Source organism: Eulemur rufifrons, chromosome 7 (genome assembly GCF_041146395.1).
Source record: "Eulemur rufifrons isolate Redbay chromosome 7, OSU_ERuf_1, whole genome shotgun sequence".
NCBI lineage: Eukaryota > Metazoa > Chordata > Mammalia > Primates > Lemuridae > Eulemur > Eulemur rufifrons.
The window spans coordinates 266,550,229-266,578,223 of record NC_090989.1 but is presented as its reverse complement, the minus strand read 5'-3'; the positions used below and the strand labels follow the sequence as shown (position 1 = coordinate 266,578,223).

The 27,995-nt window shown below is 36.9% G+C and overlaps 1 protein-coding gene across 1 annotated transcript in view; it reads right to left on the bottom strand.

The window, feature by feature from the left end:
• KIAA1958 (KIAA1958 ortholog) overlaps positions 1-27,995 on the bottom strand; it is a 132,999-nt gene that overhangs the window by 62,387 nt on the left and 42,617 nt on the right. Inside the window, exon 2 of the mRNA XM_069474561.1 lies at positions 8,741-9,929. Within this exon, the coding sequence (XP_069330662.1) occupies positions 8,741-9,905 (1,165 nt within the window). The 5' untranslated portion in view covers positions 9,906-9,929. The remainder of the gene's footprint in view (positions 1-8,740; positions 9,930-27,995) is intronic.

The following is a 27,995-nucleotide window of genomic DNA, read 5'->3' as shown; positions in this document are numbered from 1 at the left end:
CTACTATAATACCTTCTAATACAGCTCTTGTGTCCCAGCCTCTTCCCCAGTGTTATCAGTGTGATCTTCTAAGATAATGAACTGTGTCCCTCTGCTCCCCATGTAGGACATTTGTGATATTACATGTAGAGCCTTTCACAGGCGGCTCCAGCCCGTCTTTCCAGTAGCAACTCCCCTGGCTCGGTTGAAATTTACTCTCAAGCCACATTCAACTCCTTGCTTCCCTAAACATTCTGCATATATTCATGCCCTAATGTCTCTGCTCATGCTGTTCCATCTACCTGAAATACCTTTCCATGTGTTCCCTGAGGCTGAGTCAACTGTTCTTCATATATGTTCCACTATATTTTATACATCTTTTTCTATATACTTGAAGTTGAAGTTGTTGGTTTCTCTGCCTCCTTCTCTAAAACTGCTATCCCGAGGGCAGGGGATTTGACATTCATTTTTGTATCTTCACCAGCTAGCACAGTGATTGTCATATAGTTGATCCTGAAAAAAGGTTTGATAAATTGAAGTGCAAGTGACTTGTCCAGATGCTTAGTAGAAAAAAGACTAAGACACATATTGACTATATCTCTGCTCCCAATATAGTCAATGCTCCTATTAAACCCTGGGTCGTTTTAAAAATAATTCTCAGAAAAAATAAATTATCTCTTTAGGATATAATCTAGCAGCCTAAGCTTTGGATAAGTAATGGGTATGACTTGAAATAAAAGAAGAGGAAGAGGAAGCAATCAGCAGTTTAGGCTACTCCTATACCAACACAGGCAGAAGACCATGGTGCAAAGCAACAATCCCATCCCTCTTAGTGAACAAAGAGGAGACCCACCCACCATAACTTCCACCAAATCATCTACTTTTTCTGTGCCTCATTTCCCAACAGGAAAATAAAGGAAACAACCTCTTTCTTTGTTGAACTCGGGCAATGTTGACCCCAGAAATAAAATTGCTATATAGATAACAGAGGACATTTTGTTTTTGTGTTTTTTATTTTTTCTAGCAGAAGAGCTTTCAAAAACTTTCCCATGATGAGCATCCCATCATAATCCTAAGGAGGAAACTCACAGTGTTAACATTTGTGAGGATAATTCTCAAATTCTTTGTCCATAAACAAGTACACTGGAAGACAATGGTAACGAAGTTTGCTTTTTAAAAAAATCTCCATATTCAGTAATAATGTCATAATGCCTTCATAAATACCCCACAATTTTATTTATGTTTCACAATCTATATTTAAAAAGTAATTACATTTTGAAACGTACAGAAAAGTATACAGAATAATACTAACTAAAGCATGCTCATCATGAACCAAAGGGCTTTGTATGGATTAATTTAATCAATGTATCAACCCTATAGGATAGATACATTATTATCTTCATTTTACAAATGAGAAAGCTAAGCCACAGAGAGGTTAACTTACCTGCCAAAGTCACCCAGAAAAGGAGGGGCAGAGCTGGGATTTAAGCCCAGGCTGTTGTGTCTGGAGTTCTACCCTTACACACTATGCTAAGGTTGCCTCCTGTTAACATAAACTTATGTTTCCACCACTCAGATTTAAAAAATGTTAACATTTTGTCCTATTTGTTAAATATGTATTTTAAGAATGTTATAGATACAGTTCTAGCTTCCCATGTATCCATTCCCATCTCCCACAAAAACAACCACTATCACGCATCTAGAGTATCTACTTTCAGTCTACACTTAAGTGTGTGTGTGTATGTGTGTCTGAATAACATACAATACATAGCAATGTTCATGTTTTTTTAAAAAGATATGGTATCCTAATAATATTCGAATACAATAATATTCTGCAACTTTGTTTTCAAGATTTATCTATATATCTATATGTATATATATCTATATACATATATAGATATTTTTTTTCCTTTGGAGACAGGGTCTCAACTCTGTCACACCGGCCAGAGTGCAGTGGCATGATCATAGCTCCCAGCAACCTCAAACTCCTTGGCTCACATGATCCTCTTGCCTCAGCCTCCTGAGTAGCTGGGTCTACAGGCATGCATCATCACACCCAGCTAATTTTTTCTATTTTTAGTAGAGATGGGGGTCTTACTCTTGCTCAGGCTGGTCTCACAATCTTGGCCTCGATCAATCTTCTCCCCTTAGCCTCCCAGAGTGCTAGGATTACATACATGAGCCACTACACCTGGCCAATTTATTCATATTAGTAAATGGCTGATTCATCTATTCCATTGAAAAATATACCACAATTGATTCATTCATTTCTCTATTGATAAACATTGAGGTGTTAACTGACTTTTCCCCTTGTTATCACAAAGTTGCAATGTATATCCCTGCACATATCTCCTTTTATATATCTATGAAGAAGTCTAAGGCAGATACTTAAAAAACTGAATTTCTAGGTTGTACGATATGCACACCTTTAGCTTTATTAGATATTGTAAATTGCTCTCCAAAGTAGTTGTACCTATTTATGTTCCCACCAGCATGTCGCCATTTTTTCATACCTTCCAACACTTGCAATAATTAATATTAATAACTTTTGCCTTTCTGATGGAGTAAAATAGTATATCATTGTTGTTTTAATTTGCATTTCCCTGAGCCTGGTGTGGGTATATTTGACTGGCAAAGCCTAAAGTCACAAACTGTGACCTTGCTGAAATATAAAATTGGAAGGTAAGTTTCTGGCCTCTCCTAAGGGGAAGTGCTGGTGCACAAAGGAGGGAATTCCCTCATACAGGAAGAGAATTCAAAGTTACTGGGTGGCCAGATGGAAGGACAATGTGGCCTATAATTTGGATCCTGCATTTCCTAGATCACTGCTTCTCAAGCTTTAATGTCTTTAATGTGCATGCAGAGTCACCTGGAGATCCTGTTAAATGCAGATTCCAATTCTGTGGGTCTGGGATGGGGCCTGAGAGTCTGCATTTATAATATGCTCCCAAGTGATGCTGGTGATACTGGCCCATGGACCATATTTTAGTAGAGGAATGGGTATAGCTGCATAAAATCAGAATCTACTTCACTTCTTAAAGAGTAATGAACACAATTAATGATGATGATGATAATGGAAATAAAAATACTAATAAGGGTGGAAATAATCCATTTATTAAATGTTTATCATCAAGTACTCTCTTTAGGGCTGTATCCATATTTTTGCATTTGGTCCTCACAGTAACCCTGCAAAACAGACATTATTACTTTACAAATGAGGAAACTGAGTTTCAGAGAAGTAAAAATGACTTAGTGAAGGTCACCAGGCCAGCAGGAGGTAGGGCTGGGAATCAATTCAGATACATCTGATTCTAAACTCTGAGTGGCCAGGCTCCACTGTCTCAGCCCAGAGCCGCCTGCCATATTAATCTTCAGATGTGCACTCCTTTGTGATAAGGAGGAAAATGATGGCAAGGAAAAAAAAGGCTGAATTTTTACTTTGTCTCCCTTATCTTTCAAAATTTACATCCCAGGTCTTCCTGCAGGAAACTAGAGGAAAAGGTGTGAACAAGAAAACAAAATTTTAGTCTTGTTTCTTCTTGAAAGAGGTATACATTTCTCATGGAATAAGGAAATACATAAAATGTGTACCTATGTATATGCATATACATATGCATATATATATATACACATAAGCATACACATTTATACATACTTCTACATAAGCATACACATTTATACATTCTGGAACACTGTTCCAGTATACTCTGCCTTTGAATGAAATGCATAACAACTCTTCCTATCTGCCCATATGAAAAAACTAAACACTCAAAACAAAACAAAACAAAAAAACCCTCACATAAGTAGTAGCAGGTACTGGTCTGCTGTCCCTCTCAAGAATAATACTTAGAATGTTCTTAGAAGAACATTCCCACCTCACCCTCACGCTCAGCTATGTGGTTTGCATAGGGCAGATCTCAATACTATTTCCAGGGTGGGGGCCGACTGGGTCAGGGGTTACCCGGAATGCTGTGGACATAGGTTCTGTCTACTGCTAGATGTGAAATCTGGCAGCACAACCATCTTGGGTCCAAGCAGGGATCGAGTATTGTAGGTGAATCTGATATGGAAGAAGTCAAGGTGAAAAACGTCAAGGGGAAAACTAGATGCTGTCTATACCCCGGATGTAAGCTTGTTTGAAGATCTGTCCTTGGACTATAAGGCAATTTATTCTCTCCTTAATGTATTTTAACTCAGGTTTTCTGTTTCTGATAAAAGAAACCACTGTTTATTGTGCCAACAGAGATCAAACAACTGGAAGTAATATATACCTTAATCAATTTCTTAAAACTTACTGAATTCAATTTTATATGAGTAATTTTTCAAAAAAGTATATTAAATGATTTAGCCTACACTACTCTTTCTCTCTGAATGTACTGTTTTGCACAAAATATAATCAAACAGTAAAAATTACCAGAAAACATAAAGAGATTAATAAAAACAGAATTGAAAACAAGAAGCAGACCCAATAATAAACAACAGCGTGGTATATGTGGTATATGAATCAATTCAGTGGGGAATGGGAATTATTCAACAAATAATGCTGGGGCATTTGACTGTCTGCAAAAATAATGACATGAGATTCCACCCCAAAATATATACCTAATTGTAGAGTTAAATGTTAAAAAAGAAAGGGGAGAGAAGAGGAGAGGAAAGGAGAAGAAAATCATAAAAGAACCATAAAAGAGGAAAATATAGATATTTATGTGATATCAAGGTAGGGAAAGGACTTTCTAAGCAAAATACCAAAGACAGAAAAGATGACAAAGAACAGTCTTCATAAAAATTAAGAAAATCCATACCTCAGAAAATGCTACCAACAAAATTAAAAGCCAATGGTAAAGTGGGAAATGTATTTCAACACACATGATAGACTATGAGTTATTATTTCTAATATAAAAAAACACATATGAATCTATTATGAAAAGATAAAAATGTGTATTTTCAAAAGAAATATATATATATATTACAAATCTGATAAGCAAATATTTCTTGCTACCATAAAACTTCTGGGAAAAGGGTTGATTAATAAAAGGGAACCTTGCACAAAAACATAAAGAAAGCTGTATGTATGTGAGTATATTTAATAAATATACATATACACATGAAAATCCAAATCAATGCAATAAAGATTTAAATTTCATTATGACAAATGGCAAAAATTTACATAAAAATCTCAAAAATTAATGGAATCCAAGCTACTGGTAGGTAGTCAATAATTCTAATAATAATATATGTCCTCTTTACTCATTGTTTGCTAAGATTTGGATTGAGCACTATGGCAGGGTTGACATGAAAATTAATGATTTTATCCACACCTTGATTAACATTTTCTAACTTTATGAGTTCAGTTCTGAACAGAAATAAGGATGATTTTCCACTAGAGGAATAGAATTTAAATGGCCTTTGTAAAACTAAACAAAAATAGAACAATTTCTCTTTGTTTCTGGTAGACTGAATAGTCATTTGTCAAATTATTATTTAAAAAATATTATTTAAAGATATGCAGTACTTCTGTAATGATCTAATAAAGACTCGAGCTTACATAGCATTCATTTCAAAAGAGCCTGATTTAGATTTCAGCCAGTTCTTTCAGAATTTTTCTTCTTTGCTTAGTCTCAAGTGTGCTTTACATATTAACTGTGTAAGGTCCATCTGTACAAAGTCATTCATATACATTTGGACATGTTAGAGTCTAAATTTTTTAAAATCTATGTTTAAAATGATTACTATAAATAAATATGCAAACACAAATAAATGAATAAAACTTTAGAACACAGAATCTAGTTGGGCGGTAGAGAACATAGGTAAATTATACAGTAACGCTATACACCTCTCACAAAAGAAAAATGTCAATCAGATTTTTATTTGTCCCACTGCTGTTTCTAGTCCAAACAGTGTTTCTCTAAAGCTAATGACATCTCAGCAATATGATATCCTTCCACAGAAAACAGATAAAAACATGAGGACCAGTCCTTAGGAAATTCTTATTACCAGTTCTTCATACTGTTTTTTTTTTTTTTTTTTTGAAGGTTCAACTCCAAGTCAAACCAGTCCTTCTTAGAGTAAAGCCAAAATCACAGTTTATGATTGTATATATTACATGTTATCCTTGGCCATGCTTGCTTTTTATAGCTATTATAAGAAGTGTGATTCCCATGAAGGAAGAACAAAAACCTAAGAGAATGTAATATACACAATAATAAAGGAATTAAAATTATTTCTCTTTCAAATAGGCTGAATTTCTTTTCCCAAATAATTACATAGTAAGATATATATGGTTTAGTAAAGAGCCTCAGTGTCTCATTTACTATCCACTAAGCAGATGCAAGGAAGTCTCGCACCTTGCTTTTTGCAGGGTAAGTTAGTGGAAGGGTGGATGACACAAATAATAGTCTTACCAAACTGGTATACTGGACCACTTTGCAAAATACATTTCTGAATTCTACCCTCAAATATAAATGAAGTGAAAATATAGAAAACTCAGGGTAAGTCTATTTACAAAAACATAAATAAATAAAGGCAGCGGGAGGAGCAAATAAAGAAACTAGAGTCAAAACTATTTAAGTGAAAAGCTACTACGTATATCCTACATATATCAACAGTTAGATTTCCTAGAATAAAAACTTTCACCAGCCTAATAAAGATAACATTTTGCCTAGTGATGTGAAGATTAATCAAAGACCATGTCATTATTCAATGATTAAAGTAAAATTTTGAAAAATATTTTTTTAAAAAGAAAGAAAAAGACAACCCATGATATGGAAGAAAATATTTGCCAATCATATCTGATAAGGGTCTTATATCCAGAACACATAAAGAACCCCATAACTTAATCAATAAAAAGACAATCCAATTTAAAAATGGGCAAAGTATTTAAATAGATATTCTCAAAAGAAAATATACACATGGCCAAAAAGCACATGAAAAAAAGCTCGATATCATCAGTCATTAGGGTAATGCAAAACAAAAGCACAAGATACTACTTCACGCGCCCAACAGGATACCTACAATTTTTTTAAACATGGAAAATAACAAGTGTTGGTGAAGATGTGGAGAAAAAGGAACCTTTATACATTACTAGTGAGAATGTAAAATGGTGGAGCTGCTTTGAAAAACAGTTTGGCAGCTCCTTAAAAAGTTAAACATAGAGTTACCATAGGATCCAACAATTCCACTCCTAGGTAGTTACTCAAGCAAGAAAAAATACATGTCCACATAAAAACTTCTCACAAATGTTCATAGCAGCATTATTAGTAATAGCCAAAAGATGGAAACAATCCAAATGCCCATCAACTGATAAAAGGAAAAATAAAATATGTCATACTCATACAATAAAATATTACTTGGCAATGAAAAGGAAGGAAATGCTACAATATAGATTAACCTTGAAAACATGCTAAGTGAAGAAGGAGGTAATATATGATTCCATTCATATGAAATGTACAGAATAGGCAAATCCATAGAGATAGAAAGCAGAATAGTGGTTGCCAGGAACTGGGGGGAGAGGAAGAGTGACTGCTAATGGGTATGGGGTTTCTTTCCGGGGTGACAAAAAATATTCTAAAATTAGATAATGGTGATGGCTGTACAACTCTGTGAATACACCAAAACTCACTGAATTGTACACTTTAAAAGACTGAATTTTATGATAAGTGAATTATATCTCAATAAAACTTAGAAAGAAAAATGGATAAACTGAAAAGCAGAATTTTCAATCGGGATATAAATATTTTCAGTGCATATTTTATGAATCATACCTTGCTTGTTTAAAAAATCATAAATGGAAGGTTTCCTTTGGGAAGCCTAAAGTTGACAGTAAAATTGGAAAAACATGTTTGTAGAGCAATTTAATTCTGGGAAATTTCAGGGTAAAAGCACAGGTGCCTCAGGCTTCTAGGAAGCTTTTCCCAAAATACAGGACTTTTTGGAAAAGGACTGAAAGAAACCAAAATGTGTCACAGATTTCTGCTTTCTATATTCTCTGCATGTCTGTTCATCCTTGTCAATGTTTCTACTTCTAGCCTATTAGACTTGAATCATGAACCCAAATACCCCTTATAGAATATAGCCCAAAATGAATGTCAGAATTAAAGAACATTAGAATGTGAGAATTATAGGTGCAGGGACCTCGTACAATTATTTCACTCTCCTCTCAATCCATTCTAGTTAGGCTCACATGTTCCAGAAATGTGTTACCTGATTCTTTGAAATTTTAAGAGAAAAGATCATATACTTCTTTGAGAAATGTTCATTGCTTTTTTAAAAAAACTTACTTAAACTACCACAGCAACTAAAATGAATAGCAATGCCAAGTTGGCTCAGGCAAATAAATAATAATGGAAAAGCATTAGGTCTATTGTCATTATATACCCTACCAACATCATATTGGCTTCAAACAGCAACTAAATACCTTGGTACTGACAGAAAAGCATCTTTTAAAAACTTTCAAAAATAACTTTACTATATAAAAATTCAGCTGACGGTCAGATATCAACCTTAAATCTAACCATGCACTATCAACAGCACAATCTTACAGCTGTCCTCTCAGCCCTAAGATACATCAACTGGATGCATGGCTTCAATGCTGATGAATTTCCTTTATAGTATCACCTGGATGTAATATATTTCATTATTTCTATCTTTCTGAGACCAACAAAGGACTAAATTCTAGCAGAGCCCATGGTTTGGGAAGTGCTGACGGCGCGGAATTCTTTGATGCACGTGGAAGAGGGACTTGCTGTCGCCTCACATGCCATACCTGGTATGCACTGTGCTGTGGCCTCAGTGGTTATGGTTGGAGCAACTGGGGCCTGCTGCTGACTGGAGCTCACTTCTGGCTCTGTGTTAACTGAGGGAGAAAGGGCTACCTCACAGGAGGAGACCTGGCTGGGCAGATGGGACAGGAACTCTTCAGAAGCAACATGCTCATCCTGTCCAGGCAGCTGCAGGGCAGACAAAGGGATACTGATCTGTTTGTTAGGGTGGGATGTGCTCACAGGCATCTGCATGGCCACCTGCTGGCCATGGGCACCAGGGGGTCCTCTGTTTGGTGAAGCCAGAGATACCCTAGCAGTCTTCTGGACGATTGGTCTGGAGATCACAGAGGGGGATGCAGACATACCGTGTGGGTCTAGCTCCGAGCTGAGGGCAGATGTTACATGGGGAATCAGCTTAGCAGACCCTACACAGGAGGGACCAGCATGAGTCTGAGGCTTGGGTTTTGCCATTTGTGTCAATGACAGGGCTGGTCCATCAACGCCTCCTGTTAGCTCTGCATTTGCCACAATGTAATAATCCTCAGGAATCTCTTGTTTGATTTTCTTGATAATGACGTCATTGCTGCATTCATCTACCATCTGCACCTGGGAGCTTGAAAGGAGGGAAGACGCAACTATTCCAGGCCTTTTGCGACTAATGCTTTGAGGCCTTTGGTTTTGGGGTTCAAAGTCACTATCCTCATCTGTAACAGAGGACTCACAAACCATGTCAAAGAGGGTGTTCTCATCTTCATATTCTTCAACAGCTTCATCCAGTTCAGAGGGCTCACTGCAATAGGAGAAATCGCAAGAGTCTCTGGTCCGGTTACAGTCTAGCTTCGCTTTCACTGTTCTCCCAGGGTACCTTTCAACAGGGCTAGTCTGTGTCTCAGAAGGCACCCCGATTATACTGGGACTATCAGAGTTGAAACTTCTGTTATCCTGGAAACAGACTCTCTCTTGGGACCCAGCTCTGCAAGTAGCTGTGAGTGGCCAGTGATAAGCATGGCCAGCACTACAGCCCCACATTGCTGTCAGGTTCCCATGGGAACCTTCTGAAAGCAAGTGTTTCAGGTTTGGAATGAGACTGCAAATGGTCCCATGGCTGTGGGCCCAGCTGACCAACTTGGACAGATTCTCAGATGAGGTATGAAGACAATCCTCCATGTTCCAGGATCAGCAGTATCTTTCCTAAAAGGAAATAATCAAAATAAGAAGGCATTATTACCCAAGACATTACCCATGTCTCATTTCTTCCAACTATGATCATTTGGCATAAAAAAGAAATGCAGTTTAAAACTGAATCTAGTTAATATCACTGCATACAATCAGGGACTAGAAGGGAATACAGGGAAAAGTAAAAACAGCTGATGACGTATGGTTGTTGATTTGGAGGAAAATTTTGTTAGTTTCCTTTACTGTTATAATTCCTGCATAAGAAAAAAAGAGGGAAAGAAAAAAAGAAACAATTAAGCAATAAAAAGGAGGGGAGATTTTCACAGGACATTTTACTTCCAAAGTCACAGAGAAATATTCAGTCAGCTCCTTAATGATAAAATGTGTATATTACTGTATTAACCAAGAGGATGCACTTCCAATGTCACCCTTAGTCATCAGAAACACCTAGTAAGGCAGAACCAACAGAGGAGGTTTGCATCCATTCTAGGATGGATGTCAGAGAAGGGAAGTCAATCGTCAGCTGGTCATCAGAAAACAATGCAACTGGAAGTCCAAGGAGAGAATGAGGGGCTAAATTTGGGAAGTGGGAAAGAAAATCTTCAGCAGGGAAGGAGAACAGATTGGGAGGACACTCGCTGGCAGGGAAGGCTACAGACCAGAGGCAAAGATGGGGAGGCATCAGCACTCTCACTACCCTTGGCAGCAGCTTCCCACCCTCCTGGCTGTCTGAAATTCCTGAAATACTGCCTTTCATCCCACAAGTAGAGGTAAAAGGCATGTCTGGTACATTCCACCATCTGAGGGTCCCATAAACCCCATAATAACCAACTACCAAATAGGAGTAAATCATTCCTTACTGAGCAGAAGACAAAAAGAACCACTTGTTATGAGTCCTTGGCTGGGTAAACATTGAGGACAAGATGGACAGGAAAAGCGAAAGGGGGCATGTGGAGTCTGCAAGTGGATGGAAAGGCTAAGTAAGGCTCTGAGAGGAGGGAGGTCCTGGGAGAATTGGGCAGGGAGGCACAAGGATCTTTGTGTGTGGTTTAGTCTGCCCTGGTCATCTGCAGCTGTGGTGACAAGAGGTGCCTCTCCACTCAGGCACTAAGGCCTAAATGCAATGCCAGGTGGTCATGCCAAAGTACACACCTGATCCTGTTTCCTGCCTTTATTCTGTGGCTCCCCACCCCATCAGCAGGGTTAGGTAAATTCAAATCCTTTAACATGCTATTGAGGTCTTTACTGATGTGGCCATAGTTGCCTCTGAAGCCTCATTTCCTACTACCCCATGGCTTTTCCCTATTCTTCTTCTTGTCCCCTCTTTTCTAAACACAGTTTCTCATCCCACTGGGCCTCTAAAAACTCATTCTTTGGCTTGAAATGCAGCCCTTCTCTTTTCTCCCCTGGCAAGCCCCTTCAAAGCTAAACTTGGAGCTAGGCACAGTGGTGTGTGCCTGTAATCCCAGGACACTGAGGTGGAGGCTGAGGCAGAGGAGTGCTTAAGCCCAGGAGTTTGAATTCATCTCGGGCAACTTAGCAAGACCTCCAACAGGAAAAGGAAAAAAGAAAAGAAAGACAGCGAGCGAGAGAGAGAGAGAGAGAGAGACAGACAGACAGACACACAGACACACACACACACACACACACACACACACACGGAGAAAGGAAAAAAAGAGAGAAAAGGCGGGGGTGGAAAGAGCAAGAGAGAGAGAGAGAAAGAAGGAAACAAAGGAGTAGATTTGGCATGACCAAGTACTTTTTTCACAGCTTGCCTAGAATAAAAGAACAAAACCAAACAAACTGAACTTGAGGCCACCTCCTGTTGAAGTCTTTCCAGACCCTCTTCCTGCCTCAGAGATTTATTTAGGTTCCCTTTCCCCATGCCTCTGTCACCTATTGAGAAATGTGCCTTTGCTGCACTATTATCATTGATTTTCTTGTCTGTCTCCTGGATCCAACTGGGGATTCCCTGAGGGCAGGACTATGACTTAATTATTCACTCATCCATGAGGACCTACTTGGAGACACAGAAATTAATAAGACATGGTCCTACTCTTGAGATGTTATAATCTATTGTCTGGCATATAGCCATTGCAGAATAAATGAATAAAGAATGAATGAATATATAAATACTGCCACTGCCATCAACACTTACAAAGTGAACACATAAAACTCTCAAATAAGAAACATGAAATTTCCTCCCATCACTTTTATTGTAATCATTCAAAGGATTAGAGGGTTTTCCCTCTGATGGTGTAACCAAAACAGCTGCCTTGTGTATGTACAAGAGTTAACATGTGAGTAATCAGAGTTCACAAAGCAGCACAGAAAATGGAGAGAACAGTGACCAATCAGGGAGTCGGGAACTTCAAATTCCAGGCCTGGAACTGCTGTCTGGGGCCTCAGACAAGTCACTAATTATGCCTAAGCCTAAAATGACAAGACTACATGATCCTACACTTTCCTCATACTCTAGCAATTTAGGGACTTATTTATATTTCTTTCATACAACTTTAGTTAAAGAAGAAATGCAGATAAAAGAGAAAGATTCGTGTGTGTGTGTGTGTGTGTGTGTGTGTGTTCTAAACTTCTTAACATAGCTATTTAATTGGTGTAGCAAAGACTGCTATTTTGCCTACCCAATGTCCATTCTCTCTTAGTCCTTACAGAGTGTCCCAACTTGTTGGGGTAGTAATGTGCTCATTAAAACTAATTTCTCAGCTTCCCCTGAAATAGGGATGGCCCTATGACATAGTTCTGGCCAAGGACATGTAAATGGAAGGGGTTTGGATCATAATCCTGAAAGACACAATCCCAAATGCCATAATTTCGAATGCTGAAATCCTGAAAGATCAAAATTCTAAAGTCTAAAATCCCTAAAGTCTAAAATCCCCAAAGTCTAAAATCCCCAAAATCCCAGTCACAGGATAGTTGCATTATATGGGGTGGAACTATTACCTTGTTACTGTGTTTATTTAGAAACTAAGTATGGTTTAAAGAGATGTGTATGGGTGCCAAATTAACAAGGGGTGGATTTGTGGACTTAATTTTAGGCGTCAACTTGACTGCATTAAGGCATACCTGGAAACCTGGTAAAGCATTATTTTGAATGTGTCTGCGAGGGTGTTTCCAGAGGTGTGTGAATCTGAGTGGACTAGGTGGGGACGATCTGCCCACAATGTTGGCAGACACCATCCAATTGGTTGGGGACCCAGAGAGAACAAATACTAAAGGTGAATTGGTCTTTCTCTGAAAGCTAGGACAGACTTCTCTTCCGTTGCCTTGGACATCAGAACTCTAGGCCTGCTGGCCTTTGGACTCTGGACTGAGCCACAATAATAGGATTCCAAGGTCTCTAGCTTGTGGGGCTTCTCATGTGTATGTATGAGAGGGGATACAAATTTCTTCTCATATACATGCGTGCACACACACACACTCCCCCTATTGCTTCTGTCTCTCTGGAGAACCCTAATCCAGATTTGGTAGTGGGGAAGCTGAATTTCATTCCCTCTTACTATATTCCTTACAACACAATGAAAGAGATCTGTGAAACTGTTCCCTCACAAAAAGGCTGTGATAAGTCAAGTGTATGAGACTACTTTAATGGTGAAAGATAAAAGTTTAAAAGCTAATCATTATTGGTGCTGTGAAAGCAGAAAACTGCTTAATTGCAACAGTCAAGCAATAACCAGACTTTCAAGTGGACAGCATATACTTATAAAATTTGTAGATCACAACAATTCTCCACATACAAGTGCAGTGAGTGTTTCAAAGATCACAGAAGTAAAAATGCAGGCAAAAAATACAAAAATATCTCCCCTGACAAATTATTCAGCATCATGTATGACTTCTGCCTCTTCACACATGGTGCCCTGCTTGTCTTCAAAGAAAACTCTTCATCAGAAAATAAAAACAATTCAACAAGCCCAGCAACCTACACCAAAGACACTTGCTGATACTGAGGTTCCTCCAGTGTTACAAAACACATTAAATGGTAAATTACTCTTGATTAGGGATTTGACTATTGAAGAAGACAGACTTATATTTAACACTAAATCTAATATAGAAAAACTAGCACATGCTTCACTTTGGCTAATGGGTGGCATTTTCAAAACTCTCCCCATTGTTTTTTAATCAACTATATACAATTCATGTCCCTATTGGATTGGAAAATTCTAGAACTTATCCGCTCATATATGTATTAATGACTAGAAAAAGTAAAGCACTTTATAAACGCTTATTTGAAAACTTGGTGAACTCTGCAGAAGAAAATGGATTCAACTGAATCCTCAAACCATAATGACAGATTTGGAATTAGGTACAATCAAGCTTCCTAAAAGTGAATTTCAAGGTGTTACCAATAAAGTTTATTTTTTTCATTCAGCCCAATGCATTTGGCAAAAAAATTCAGGTGAGTGGGTTGGCCACACAATACAGCAATGACACAAACTTCAGTTTTAAAATGTGTCATTTGCCTGCATTGGCATTTCATCCAGCAGATGACATTCCAGGAGCTTTTAATAAATTAAAGCCACATTTGCCTAAAAAAGCCAGCAAAGTTACTAACTGGTTGAAAAATAATTATGTGCATAGTAGGATAAGAAGGCATTTACACAACAGTGTTGCTGTTTGATCACCAGTATTACTTCTGCCAAATTTGTGGTCTGTATATAAGTGCATGAGGAATGGATTTCCACGTACCCAAAGCAACACAGATGCACAGCACGAAAAATGGGAAAACTTAATAGGAAAAGCTCATGTCATTGTATACTGAATCACAGAACAATTTCAAAAAGAGCAGTGCTACATAGAAAATGAATATGAATGTATTCTCTGAGGAAAGCCATGTACTAAAAGAAAAAAAGCAGTTATTCATGTAGATGCAAAAAACTACAAAATATAATGAATTACTGTGAAAGTCTACCAGCTCTTATGGACTACGTCTGTGCAACTGCCCATAATATATCCCTGTAATATACTTTTTCATATGTCACATTTCCTTTTTAGTTTTCTTTTTCTTAGTTCCCCCCCCATTTTAAATTGTCAGCATTATTTTTTTTTTACAATTCACTATGCTATGTATTTCATTTCCGCATCATTTCCAAAACTGGAGGTATAAATTATGTAAAGGCTTTTAGAGAGTTCTAATTTATTTATGCACTTTTTGCAAATTTGACTCCAAAAAGGTACATTTTCACAATGTTGACTTTGTGTGTGAGCACTATGTATGTACATAAAAACAATGAAACTTCCTCAATAAGTGAAGAGATGTCTTTTTCTTTTTTTTTTTTTTTTTTTTGAGACAAAGTCTCGCTTTGTTGCCCAGGCTAGAGTGAGTGCCATGGCGTCAGCCTAGCTCACAGCAACCTCAAACTCCTGGGCTTAAGCGATCCTCCTGCCTCAGCCTCCCAAGTAGCTGGGACTACAGGCATGCGCCACCATGCCCGGCTAATTGAGATGTCATTTTTGTTCATCTGCATTTATGAAAGATAAAATTTCTCGAGATATTGGCTTTTGGGCGACTGTATATGCAGTGGTGGCCCACTGTGTTTTTTGATCAATCTCATCAAAAGACTTAGGCTGTCACAGTATTTCAAATGACATCAGTTATATAAGCTATTTCTTTATGAATATGGTTTATTTGCTCATAAATGTTATATCTGTGTGACTGTCATTAGTATACCTGAGTGTTTATGCTTGCAAAACTATGTTTATTATTGCCTATTTTATTGTGTAAAGTGACCTATGATGTGTTCTCTCATGTTTTTTAAAGAATTGTTAAAATTATTTTTTTCAGAATCATATTTTTGGAATTGTGATTTTCAGGATTTTAGACTTTAAGTATTTTGACCTTTCAGGATTTCAACATTCTGGATCATAGCATTCGCAACTATGTCTTTCGGGATTATGATGGGCTTCCAAATGGAAGTCATAGGGTGGGATTCTAGGAAAGCTTTCTGAAACACCAATTTGTCTGGTTTTTGTCTTTTCCCTTTAGTCCTTTCCCTTTCTTCCTACCTAGAAAAAGATATGATGGCTAGAGCTCCAGAGGCCTCTTGGGAGCATAAAACAAGAACTTAAGGATGGGAGAGAATAGTGAGAAAGAACTTGGGTCCTTAAGTGATACCACAAAGCCACCAAAATCAGCTCTGAACATAGACAAAACTCATTATTCATAAGGGAAAGATAAACTGCTGATCTTGTTTAAGCCACTGTTGGAGTTTTTTGTTACATACAGCTGAATTCAATTACTAATACACACAAAATAATACATTCATCTCTGGTTTTTGACACTTCAGAGCAGAATCTGTAGTTTTTTTTGCACAATACTCCACTACAATTGTTACTCACACTGGACTTCACAAATAAATTCTTGGGAGGTCTTTAATTCTATGTCAAACATTTTTATCTGTTTTCACTTTGATCATAAAAAATACAATCAATGAGCATATTATAAATTATCTAGATAATCACCTTATATCCAAGTATTGCCCTGTAATTTCAGCATCCCTTTGTCTTTATATCTATGCTCACATTAGGGCCCATAATCACCTAAAGTGACATTATTCAACTTCCAATTCATTGGGAAACCTGTTCACGCTATATTCATTTAGCAGATGTAAATTAAAAAATTCTCTTTTGCACTAATAATTTTCAAACAAAAGGCAATGTGATATGACATATGAAAATGACATAATGTGATGGTGGAACAATATACAACTTTAAGTGTCACTGGGCAATCAGAAAAGGAGCTGAATAAATAACATGTTCATAGAAAATCATATATATTATGGCACGATATTTGAATGAAGATGTTGCTACAGTTCAAATATGTAAAAATGAGGGAGAATCAAAGCAAAAATTTTAAAGGCATGTAGAATTCAAAAGAACCTACTGTCCGTCCATCCAGGTAAAAACTACTATATAATAGTAAAATAGTACCTTTGCTAAAGGCCCCATAACCAGAAAAAAACACCATAATGAAATAAATAAAAGACAAAGTGTATAAAATTATAAATTTTATTAAAGCTTATACACTTTATTATATAATATTCACCCACCTTTAAGAATCAACAGGTAGTAATCATTAAGTTGCTTTTATTACATTCTGAAATTCACTGGCAATCTCATGAAGAGGCTCTGAAACTTTCTTTGAGTACCATAAAATGAAAATATTTTTCCAGAATTACTATTAATATATTTCAACCTGGCAACCAATGTTAACTGGCAGTTTTGAGAGCATAATTAGCTGATATATAGGGCAATTACATAGATTGAGTCCAAGGAATAGTTATGATTATACTTTAATATATTCTAAGTTTAATACAAAATGGAAGCAACAATAAAACAGTCAAAGTATTTTTGAAATGCTGAGAATAAATAGTTTCTAGAATCTACTGATTTCCTTCAGCAGTCTAATGATGAGCTCTATGCTCAAAAACAATGCCTTTTCTACATTTGTAAAAATTAAAAAGTAACTTTGGATGGTATTTTCCCATACCTGACATGGGCAAAGACTGGATTAGATACTCACAGAGTTATCAAGTAACACTTCATTAAACACTGAAATTCAAGGAGTCCTGGCTGGTGGAGTTTAGATTAGGTATAATATAATATCCTAAATTGGCAAAAAAAAGCTATGAAGTTATTAATACCACATTATTGTATGTTAACTTAGACAAGTAAACATTCTATGCATTAGTATTCATATTATTAAAGTCAAAATCACCAACACATTAAACCCAACATTGATCATTAGGTTTCGGTAGAACAATAATAATAATTGTAACTATAGCCAATATTTATTAGATAATTCTTATTTGGCAGACACTGTTCTAGGGCTTGTCATGTCTATAATATAATCCTAATTATGCCAATAATTCTAATTTGACTAAGTTAAATTATTATCATTTTATAATAAATAAGTCATGTGCACAAAGTAAAATTTGAACGTGTTATTATAATTATGCCATAGCTTGTGCTCTTAATTATACTACATTATTATAATGTCTCTGGCATTATAATAGAAAGATACTGTCTCAAGCTTGGTTCCCTATCACATCACATTAATGTTGTTACTTTGAATTTATGTTGGCTCTATAGATCTAAGTTGAATTTGTAGGTTTGTTTTGGTTTACAGTTATATCAAAACTATAAGCCTAAGTTTTATGTTTATACATACTTAAGTAGTATTGTAATATTATAATAAAAATTATTTAAGCCAGCACCAGGAATAAAGAGGGTCCATGAAAATATTTTTTCTTTCAAAAGCTTGAGAAAAAATTCTTTACAGAAAAAGAAAATTAGGTGTAAAAAGATTATGTTGCTTTTCCAAAACCTGACAAAGCTAGTGTAGTAGGCAAATAACAGTGAGTGCCCAGTAAATTGGCTTCCACCTGACTTCATTTACAACGATCTGCCCAATAGTCCTTGTAATCTTTCTCTTTACAAGGTTCTAAAAGAGTTGCATGTTACTGTGTTCTAGTATCACCAGATCTCAACTGTTGATGGATGAAAAAATTGACACAAGAAACAGAAAATCTAAGTAGCCATATATCTATAAAAGAAATTGAATTTTAACAAAACAAAACAAAACAAAAAACCTCCAAAAGAAAGCTCAGGTTGTTTCACTGGTAAATTCTGTCAAACATTCAAGGAAAAAATAACAACAAAATTATGCAAATATTTTTCAAAAATAAAGGAGGAAGAAGCACTACCCAACTTGCTTGCGGAGGCTAGCAGAATTCTAATACCAAAAACCCAATAAAGCCATTGCAATAAGGAAATCTATAGATCAATATTCTTCATGAATACTGATATAATAATCCTTTATAAAACATAAGCAAACTGAATCCAACAATGTAAAAAATGGCAATATATTGTGACCAAGTAAGACTTACCCCAGGAATGCAAGGTGGGCTGAACTTTCAAAAATCAAAAAAGTCAATCAATATATTTCAATGTATTAACAGTTTATAGAAGAAAAACCACATGATCGTTGTAATAGATACAAAAAAGCATTTGAAAAAACTCAATATCCATTTATGATAAAAACTCTTAGCAAACCAATAATAACAAGGAACTTCCTCAAACTGATAAAGAGCATCTATGAAAAATCTACAGTTCATATCAATTATTTCCTAAGATCAGGAATAAGGCAAGAATGCCCACTTGTATCACTTCCATTCAACACTGTACTAGAAGTCCTAGCACTGAAATAATACAAGGGAGAGAGAGGGAGAGAGAGACAGACAAAAAGAGAGAGAAAGAAGACAGAAAAATTGGAACAGAAGTAAAACTGATTCTTTTTGTAGATGATACGGCTGTTTATGCAGAAAATCCCAGATAGTTCACAAAGCAACTGCTAGAGCTCATAATTAAAATTAGCAAAGTAACAGTATACAAGATTAATATTTTTAAAAATCAATTATTTTCTAGACTAGCAGCAAAATACTGAAAAATTACATTTAAAAAAATCTATAGTACTACTAATAGTGCCAAAATACTGAAATACTAAAAAAAAATTGTTCATATGTCTAATACTTCTACATTAAAAACTATAGAACAATGCTGAGAGAAATTACCTAAGTAAACAGAAAGATGGACCATATTAGTGGATTGGAAGATTCAACCCTGTTAGGTTGATAATTATTTCCAAATTGATCTATAGGTTTGATGCAATTCCAATCATGAAGGTCTTGCAAGTCATGCAAAAGACTTTGGACTTTCTAAGAAAGTATTATATGGTTATAAGCAAGAAAGTGACTTTAGAATCATCATTCTGATTATATTTAGAAGACATTAAGACTAGAGGCAAGAATCTAGTTGCGGTTTCACACAGTAATTCAGGTAAGATAGAACAGTAACCTGCCTTAGACAGTGGCAGATAGATTGAAAGATGAGGATAGATTTGAAAATCAAGTAAGAAGTAGAAGGTGAAAGACTGGATATAGAAAGTGGGAAGAAGGAAAGTATGGATTCTGACTTGGACACTGAGAAAAGGTTTCATTTATGCCATGTTACACTGAGGTACCTTAAAGACACTAAAAGGAGGTATCAAACAGACAGCTGGATGTACAGATCAGTATAAAAAGATTGATAAAAGGAATTATGTACTACAAATACAAAACATCTATGAACAATTTTACACCATCAAAACATGAATAATAAAACTTTGATACACAAAAAGACATTGGCAAAAGCCCCTGGGAGCTCTTAAACGGAGGAGTTTGAGTTCACATAGGCATTATGCTTCTTGACTTCCCCAACAAGCTCATCCTCATTGGCACTTAATCACAGGGTGGTTGATCCTTCACTCAAACTTGGTCAGGAGTTGGGAGAAGGGGTGTTACCTTGCTAACTGATGGTTAACTTTTCTGTATCTCTAAAGGGATACTTTTTTCCTATGTTTATATTTCTTTGACCATTTATATAGAAAGTTAAGATGGAAGGGAATTCAATGTTGGAGCTTAGACTGTGATTGAAAAGACATTCCATTTTGACAAATGTCAACCCATGTTGAGATTACCTGTAAACCTTGTTTTACAAGGTTCACAGGAGGATAGATACAGAAGTAAATGAGATCACTCAAGTACCAAGCAGAGAATCAACAACATTCTCCACTGACTAATGCAGATAGAATCTTCTGGGTCTCCCCAAAGGACCTCACTAGTGGAAGTTGTAGATAAATCTGAATAGGTAAGGATCACATCAGACTTTCTAGAAGCTCAACTGCCCTCTCCCAAACCCAATCCTTTATGCATAACACTTAAGAAGTTCTGCCCATAAACTATTCTGAATGTGTGAGAGGGACCACCTCATCATGTGAGCTGGAACAGTACAGGCCTTAAAAGCATGAGCTCCACTGCCATCCTAGTTCTGCTGCTTGCTAGCTATATAACCTTGGGCAAGTAACTTTGCCTCTCTGTGCCTTAGTTTCCTAATCCATAAAATGATGATAAGCATAATACTGACTTCACAGAATTACTGTGAGGTTTAATGAATGTATACCTGTAAAATGGTAAAAATAATCACTTGATAATTGTTCACCTGAAATTAGGGGCTTTCGCCCCATTTCACTGGTCTACAATGTAACTACAGAGAACATACAACACAGCAGATATGCTCATGGAAAAATGAGGCCCAGAGAACAAACAGCACAGCATACTCAGGCAAGAATGAGGTCCTCAATTAATGTTCCCAGGACTCCTTAGACTAACACAGACTCATCAAAGTCACTCCTAAATTTAAAGCAGCATTGCAAAACAGGGCTCATTTTACCCAGACATCTCTGAGAACCATGCAAATAGGCCCTTAGACCAGCTACATGACCTATTCTGCAACCATCTAAAACAGCAGTCCTAGAGTTTCTTTTAAAAGAAATCATATGGGCTTTTCAGTGGCATCCTTTCATTTTAAAAATATCAAATGACAGTGGGCCACTAGGCACTGGGAATATGGCCATTAACAAGACAGTCATGATCTGTGCATATATGGAGCTCATGGTGGCAGGGCAAGAGGGGACAAACAAATAATAATTATTATACAAAAAATAATTTAGTTGCAATTTTGGTAAGAATTTTACAAAGGCAATATACTGAGTGCTAAGAGAGCATAAAACCAGAGGCACCTGCTCTATTCTGGGATCGGAAAGCTTCTCTGAAAAAGTGGTATGTAAGCTAAGAGCTGAGGAATAAGTAGGAATTCATAGATGAAGGAGGGAGGGAGCAGACAGAGAGAAAAGGATTCCAGGCAGAAGGAAAAGCACAAGTTAAGGCCCTATGAAAGGTTCTGGAATTCTCTCATGATATTGACAGAAGGTACCCATCCTTAGTAACTACGCTGCAACATTCTAGCACTCCACAGAGGGTCAGGATAAGAGATGCCATGATCTGAAGTACTTCTTACCCTGACCGTTCCACCATATTTGACCTACTTCCTCCTAAGAAATGCTGCTCAAAGATGACAAATTGATCCAGTTTAAGTCCTAACTTGAAATATATACTTATATCATGCAAACTAGTTATATCTTTGCCAAGAAAATTAATTTTAAAAATAATTTTAATATGATTTCTACTATAATAGAAAACAAACACCTTAGTCTTAGTCAATAATTTGATATGATATTGTCTTAAAAATGCTTCAAAACTATCAGTGCATCTAAAATACTCATAAATGCCTCAAAATTCTTACTCTCCCCATTATTCATGTTTTTAAATTTACAGATTACATTGAGTAGGTTTTTAGAACACACTATCAGAAAAGGATTAAAATTAATTACAATGGCATTCCATTCATTCAAATTGTTCCTTCTGTGTTGACTAGCAATATTATTCAATCACATTTAAAAGCAGTTTTCCCATCAATGGGCATGATTTGACATGATGATTCATGCTTTGCACCCCAAAGTATAGTAAATAGAAAACCTGAAAATTCTGTCACAGAGTGATGTTAATATTTTTAACCACCTTTAAATTTATATAGCCTCATTCTCCTGATGGAATTTTCCAAGACTTAAGAGAGTAGCAGTGTCTTATAACAAAGAATCTGTCCTAGATGCTGAAAATACAGCCCCACCTCGGTAAGTAAACTAAAGGCAGGCTGATCTCAGATTTCAGAGAACAATGTGAAAACTGCTCTGGCCCAGGTCGCCAGCTGACACTCCTCAGTCCTCTTCTCTTGGCCTCTCAGAATTGTTCTGCCTTATTTGAAATGCTCTTTCCTGGGCTACCACAATACTGACAGCCACTGCTCTGCTATCCTCAGTTTCCTTTGCTGGGGCTCATCACCCTCTTTTTGATCTTTAAAACTAGAGTGTATCAGTGTGTTTTCTTCTCATATTACAGTCTCACTAGATAATGCTCTTCTCCACCCCCCATGGACCTGGTTATCAGATACTTACCCTGACAATTAATATCCAAATTAACATCTCAATAAATGGCATCACTATCTCCTCAGCTGCTGAAGCCCAAATCCTGCAAGTCACCCTTCTTGACTCCAACATGTCCTTCACATCTCTGTGCAGAGGAACTTGCAGGGCTGGTTCAGTTCCAAGAACTCATCCCTGGCCGCTGGTTTTCAAAATTACGAGTTTTACAAAGCTTCTGGTTTATATCACTGCTATACTTCTGAAGCTTGTAGAAAAAGATGAAGCATTCAGACAGAGATGTACTTTATGCACAGTGAATAAACCTTAAATTAACATTTTAAATGTGGTAATACGTTAATATTGCTTATTGCATGCAAAGTGTTATATAATATATAAATTAATACCTATATCTTCACTAGCTCTCAGGAAGGGAGGACAGGTCTTTCTTATCATTGTGAAATATCGGCTCAAGGGAACATGATTTGAAGCTACTGTGTATGTCATTTTAATAGTCCCTCCATTCTGACTCTTATTTTTAGGAATGGGGATGGTGAGTACTGAAAGTGGTATAATTGTTCCAGATGAGATGGTGAGTCAGTGACAATGTTGGGAGTATGAGTAACCTATTTTTATTCATCAAATGTAATATTTTAGAAACTGAAATAGGCTTAACAGACATCAAGATGATTTGACTTTCAGGACACTGGTAATAGGACTAAACCTCCCAATTTGGGGCCAAAGTATTCATTTTAGAAAATATCCAAAAAAGGAGAGAGAACATTTTCCTGAGAAATGCAAAGGAATTAAAAATTTTATATGGTTTTGACTATTATGGTCCCTTTGTAATGCACAAAAATTTCCTTACTCTCTCATGTATTTCTAGAATTTTTATTCTGTTTCATTGATCTATTTATCTATTTTACAATTAATACTACATCATTTAAAATTCCTGTAGCTGAGTATGTTTTTATATTCAGGAAGGCAAATCCTTTTTTTTTTTTTTTTTTGAGACAGAGTCTCACTTTGTTGCCCAGGCTAGAGTGAGTGCCGTGGCGTCAGCCTAGCTCACAGCAACCTCAAACTCCTGAGCTCAAGGGATCCTCCTGTCTCAGCCCCTCGAGTAGTTGGGACTACAGGCATGCACCACCATGCCCGGCTAATTTTTTCTATATATATTTTTAGCTGTCCATATAATTTCTTTCTATTTTTAGTAGAGATGGGGTCTCGCTCTTGCTCAGGCTGGTCTCGAACTCCTGAGCTCAAACGATCCGCCCACCTCGGCCTCCCAGAGAGCTAGGATTACAGGCGTGAGCCACCGCGCCTGGCCAAGGAAGGCAAATCCTTTATTATCCTTATTTTTCAAAATAGTTTTCTAAGTCCTAACTTCTATGGCAAAGCGTCCAGTATTGCCATAGCACATTAAGTATGATATTAGATATGTGTTCCTAATAAACTTTCTTAACTATATTAAAAATGTTTTCTTAATTGGAAAAGATGTCAAATTTTATCTAGTATTTAGTCAACCATAAACATGATATTTTCCTTTTTCATGCCATAAGTCACATTTACAGATTTCTCAGTGTTGACCCACATTCCATTCCTATGGCTACTTCTCAGTTTCTGTCATTGGCCCATCACCCTCTTTTTGATATTCAGGTTCATCAATGGTCCTGGTACTCTGCTTTTCCCATGGTACCTTCTCACAAGATGATGCTTTCATACACCCCTGTGAATCTGGTTAGCAGAGATGTACAGCCTAATGTTTCCCTAATTAATGTCTTAGTAAATGGTATCACCATCTTCCTGGCTGCTGAGGCCTGAATCCCAGAATTGGATTTCTAAACATTTTTTAGGATTTGGGGATCTTTATAGAAACACACTGCTCAGGGGATGGACAGATGTGTGCCAGTCCCCAACACCTTCTTGGCTCTATGATCCTTCTCTAAGCACTGAATGCAGACTACTAGAGAGTAGAAACTGTCCAGCACTGTGTCTTCAGCCCCTCTGACAAAGCCTAACACACAGAAGGCATTCAATAAATACTGAATGAATACTGAATGAACAAACTCAGTGAGTTCTCATGATTCTTTGATTTATGTCTATTCACCTGTTCTGTCACCTGTCGGCTCAACTGTCTACTTAGCACTGTGCGTTTCCCCTGCCCCACCACCTCCTGCCCAACCTAACAAGAGCAGATGGCACGCTTGCCCCTTTAGGACTGCATGAAGCACAGCAACAGTTCAAAGAGGGAGGGGGCCAACAATCCAACTAGAATGTTCACTAGATAAAAATTCTTTAACAAGTATGCACCATCTTTAACTGCAATTATTTAGACATTACTGAAAGCTGACTCAAAAACCCTGCTACAATCTTCACCTGGTTCACTGGAGAAGCCTAAGTGAAGAGGGCTGTATAATATCCAATTCACAACAAAATTGGAGGGTGAAGATATAGGCCTGTGAATTAAATAGAAGTACATGAATATATGAGTGTATCTTCTAATTTTTCACAGGGGTTAAAGACTTTTCCTTGGCTTGTGTTAGGTGCTCAGCAGTAATTAGCTTTTTGGGTAGTCTGAATCTGATTCCTTCTTCCCTTCTTCCAGGTTGTGTGTGTGTGTGTGCATGTGTGTGGAGGGTTTCTTTTGAAGTCCTCCTTTCTTGTTTTCTAGGATTCTCACAGATTTTAAATCTTTTTCTTTCCTTAGTTGGCATTTCATTTGGTTTTAAAACCTTTGGCTCAGCTGACTGAGAGCCAATGCACAACTAGAGAGCCACTGCGCAGTGGTTCCCAAATCAGGCTGTGTACTGAAATCACCTAGGGTTCTCGTTAGAAAATATAGGACACGTTTCTTAGCTCAACCCTAGAGATTCTGATTCATTGGTCAAAAGGTTGGACTTGGGAATCTAGTGCTTGCAGCTAATATGAGAATCTGCATTTGAGAATCATGGTTTACTTGATTTTTAAAGATGAATATACTTTAATTAACTAAGTATTTACTCTGGACATTTTGCTTAGCTCAATTCCAATTATTCACTAACATAAGTGCTATAATGAACATCTTTTTATATTAACCTTTTTATATACCTCTATGTCATTTTTGTAAATGCCTAGACATAGAATCAAAAGGAGAAACTTCTTTAGTTCTTTTGGTCAAATTGCCTTCAAGACAGGATCCACCACAAACTGCTCCCATGTATAGTACTTGCTAGTCTATTTCCTTACCTCTGCCCAGGTATAACAGCATTGTTTCTTAAAATCTTTGCTTGAAAGATCTGAATGAAGAAGTAAGATGACATCTTATTGCTGAGTTATTTTATAACTGTAAAAATACTTATTTATTCATTCAATAAATATTTCTTGAACAGTTACCAGGCCGTGTGAACAATGTGAGCAAAAACAAACATGGGTTCTTACTCTTGATTACGTAGAAAGTATCATTAATCCAATAACCAAATAAACCTAGTAAATGGTCCTTGTCATCAACACTGTGATGAGTTGTACCATTAGATCTTATAAAGCAGAGATCTAACCTATTTAGAAATGTCAGAGGAGGCTCCACTGAGAATTGAAGCTAACAATAAAGATAACAGCACACACTGACACAGCACTTACTGTGTTCCACGCTATATTCTAAGCATTGACCTTTATGAGGAGGTACTATTATTATCTACATTTTACAAATGAGAAAACTGAGTCAGAAAGTTTAAGAAACATATCCATTGTCACATAGCTAGTAAGTAAAGGAGTTTGGATTGAAAGCAAAGTGATCTAACCCAGAGTCAGTGCTACTAATAACTGTGCCACCTCTCGGATAGTTCCTGAGCACCTTGTGCACACCAGGCTCAGGGCTCCCTCCTTTGCCCCATCAGAAAGGGGTGATGCACTGCCCTGCTCCAGAGGAATGACACATAAGCTCTATGCCAGTCTGAAGCTCCCAAGAGTTGTAGAAGAATATTAAGGATGTACACCTCCTCCCTCTTGCTTCCAAGCTGCAGCCAATGCTCCACCCCTATACTCCCCACTACCTGACTAAGGTGCTAGACACGGAAGAAGGAGCATTTCCCCTGTTTTTAAATTAGTAATCCCAAATTCACTGATATTGATGGTATCTTGGTAATCACCTCCATGTTACAACATATTTGAACATCACTATTTCACGAGGGTGTGTGGAAAAAATCCACTCATTTCTGATTTTTAAACCTCTTATAACAAACCTACCTGACACAGGCCTGGTTCCCACAAACTGGCAGTCTATTTTTCTATTTATATTTAACACATTAGGCCTGAGAACACTAGGGTGGATTACTTTGAACACAGTGTAAGCTGATGCGGCATTAGAAATGAGAACTGTGAAGGCTTAAAACCAAAGATCCTTAATCCTTTGTCAGTCTGCCAAACTTCTGAGAGTTTAAAGTATGACAATTTAAAGAAGCACGTTCCATAGATTTCTATGAGGAATATTTACTCACTTTGGGCCCTGAATGAGTGAGTGAACTAAATTCTCCAACAGATTGTTGAGCAAACACTCATTATTCCCACAAATAAAGTACAGGGATCTTCGCTATCCAGATGCTCATTAACCATGACCCCTTAATCATGAGACTGTGGAGAGAAGCAAAAGCTGTCACACACAAAAATATTCATCAATAAGTTGACCAGTCCCCACTCAAACTCCCCCCTAGTGTCTGCTTCTGCAAACCCGTTTGTCACTCTGATTTTCAGATGCTGCAACGTCAGACTATAAAGCAGGATGAATATAAACTGAAACTACAAACTGCCAAAGATGCAGGATTTGGACAAGTCACTGAAAAATGTTAGAGAACTGCTTTAATCATATGCAAAGCCATTTTAACAAATGAATGTCTGGCAGAGCTAGACCAGATGCAATTAGACCAGGGAGCAATTGTGGAGAATTCTCAAGGATGATATAATAGGTACTTCAAAAGAGAAGGAATTAACTCTCCAAGAACTAAGAGAGGGCCTTGGGAAAAACTGAAGCAGCAAAAGAATATTTCTGCAAAACATCCCTCTCTTCCTGACCTAGCTGAGGAAAATGTAACCGGTAAAGAATACTGCATTATGTTCTTATGTAATTTTGTCAGAAAAAATATGTACCCAAAATGAGCACTCAAGTCACTTCTTGCTCATTCTAAGGATTAGTACAGTTTTGATTACATATATTTTGTTAAATATTAAATTAAAAAAAA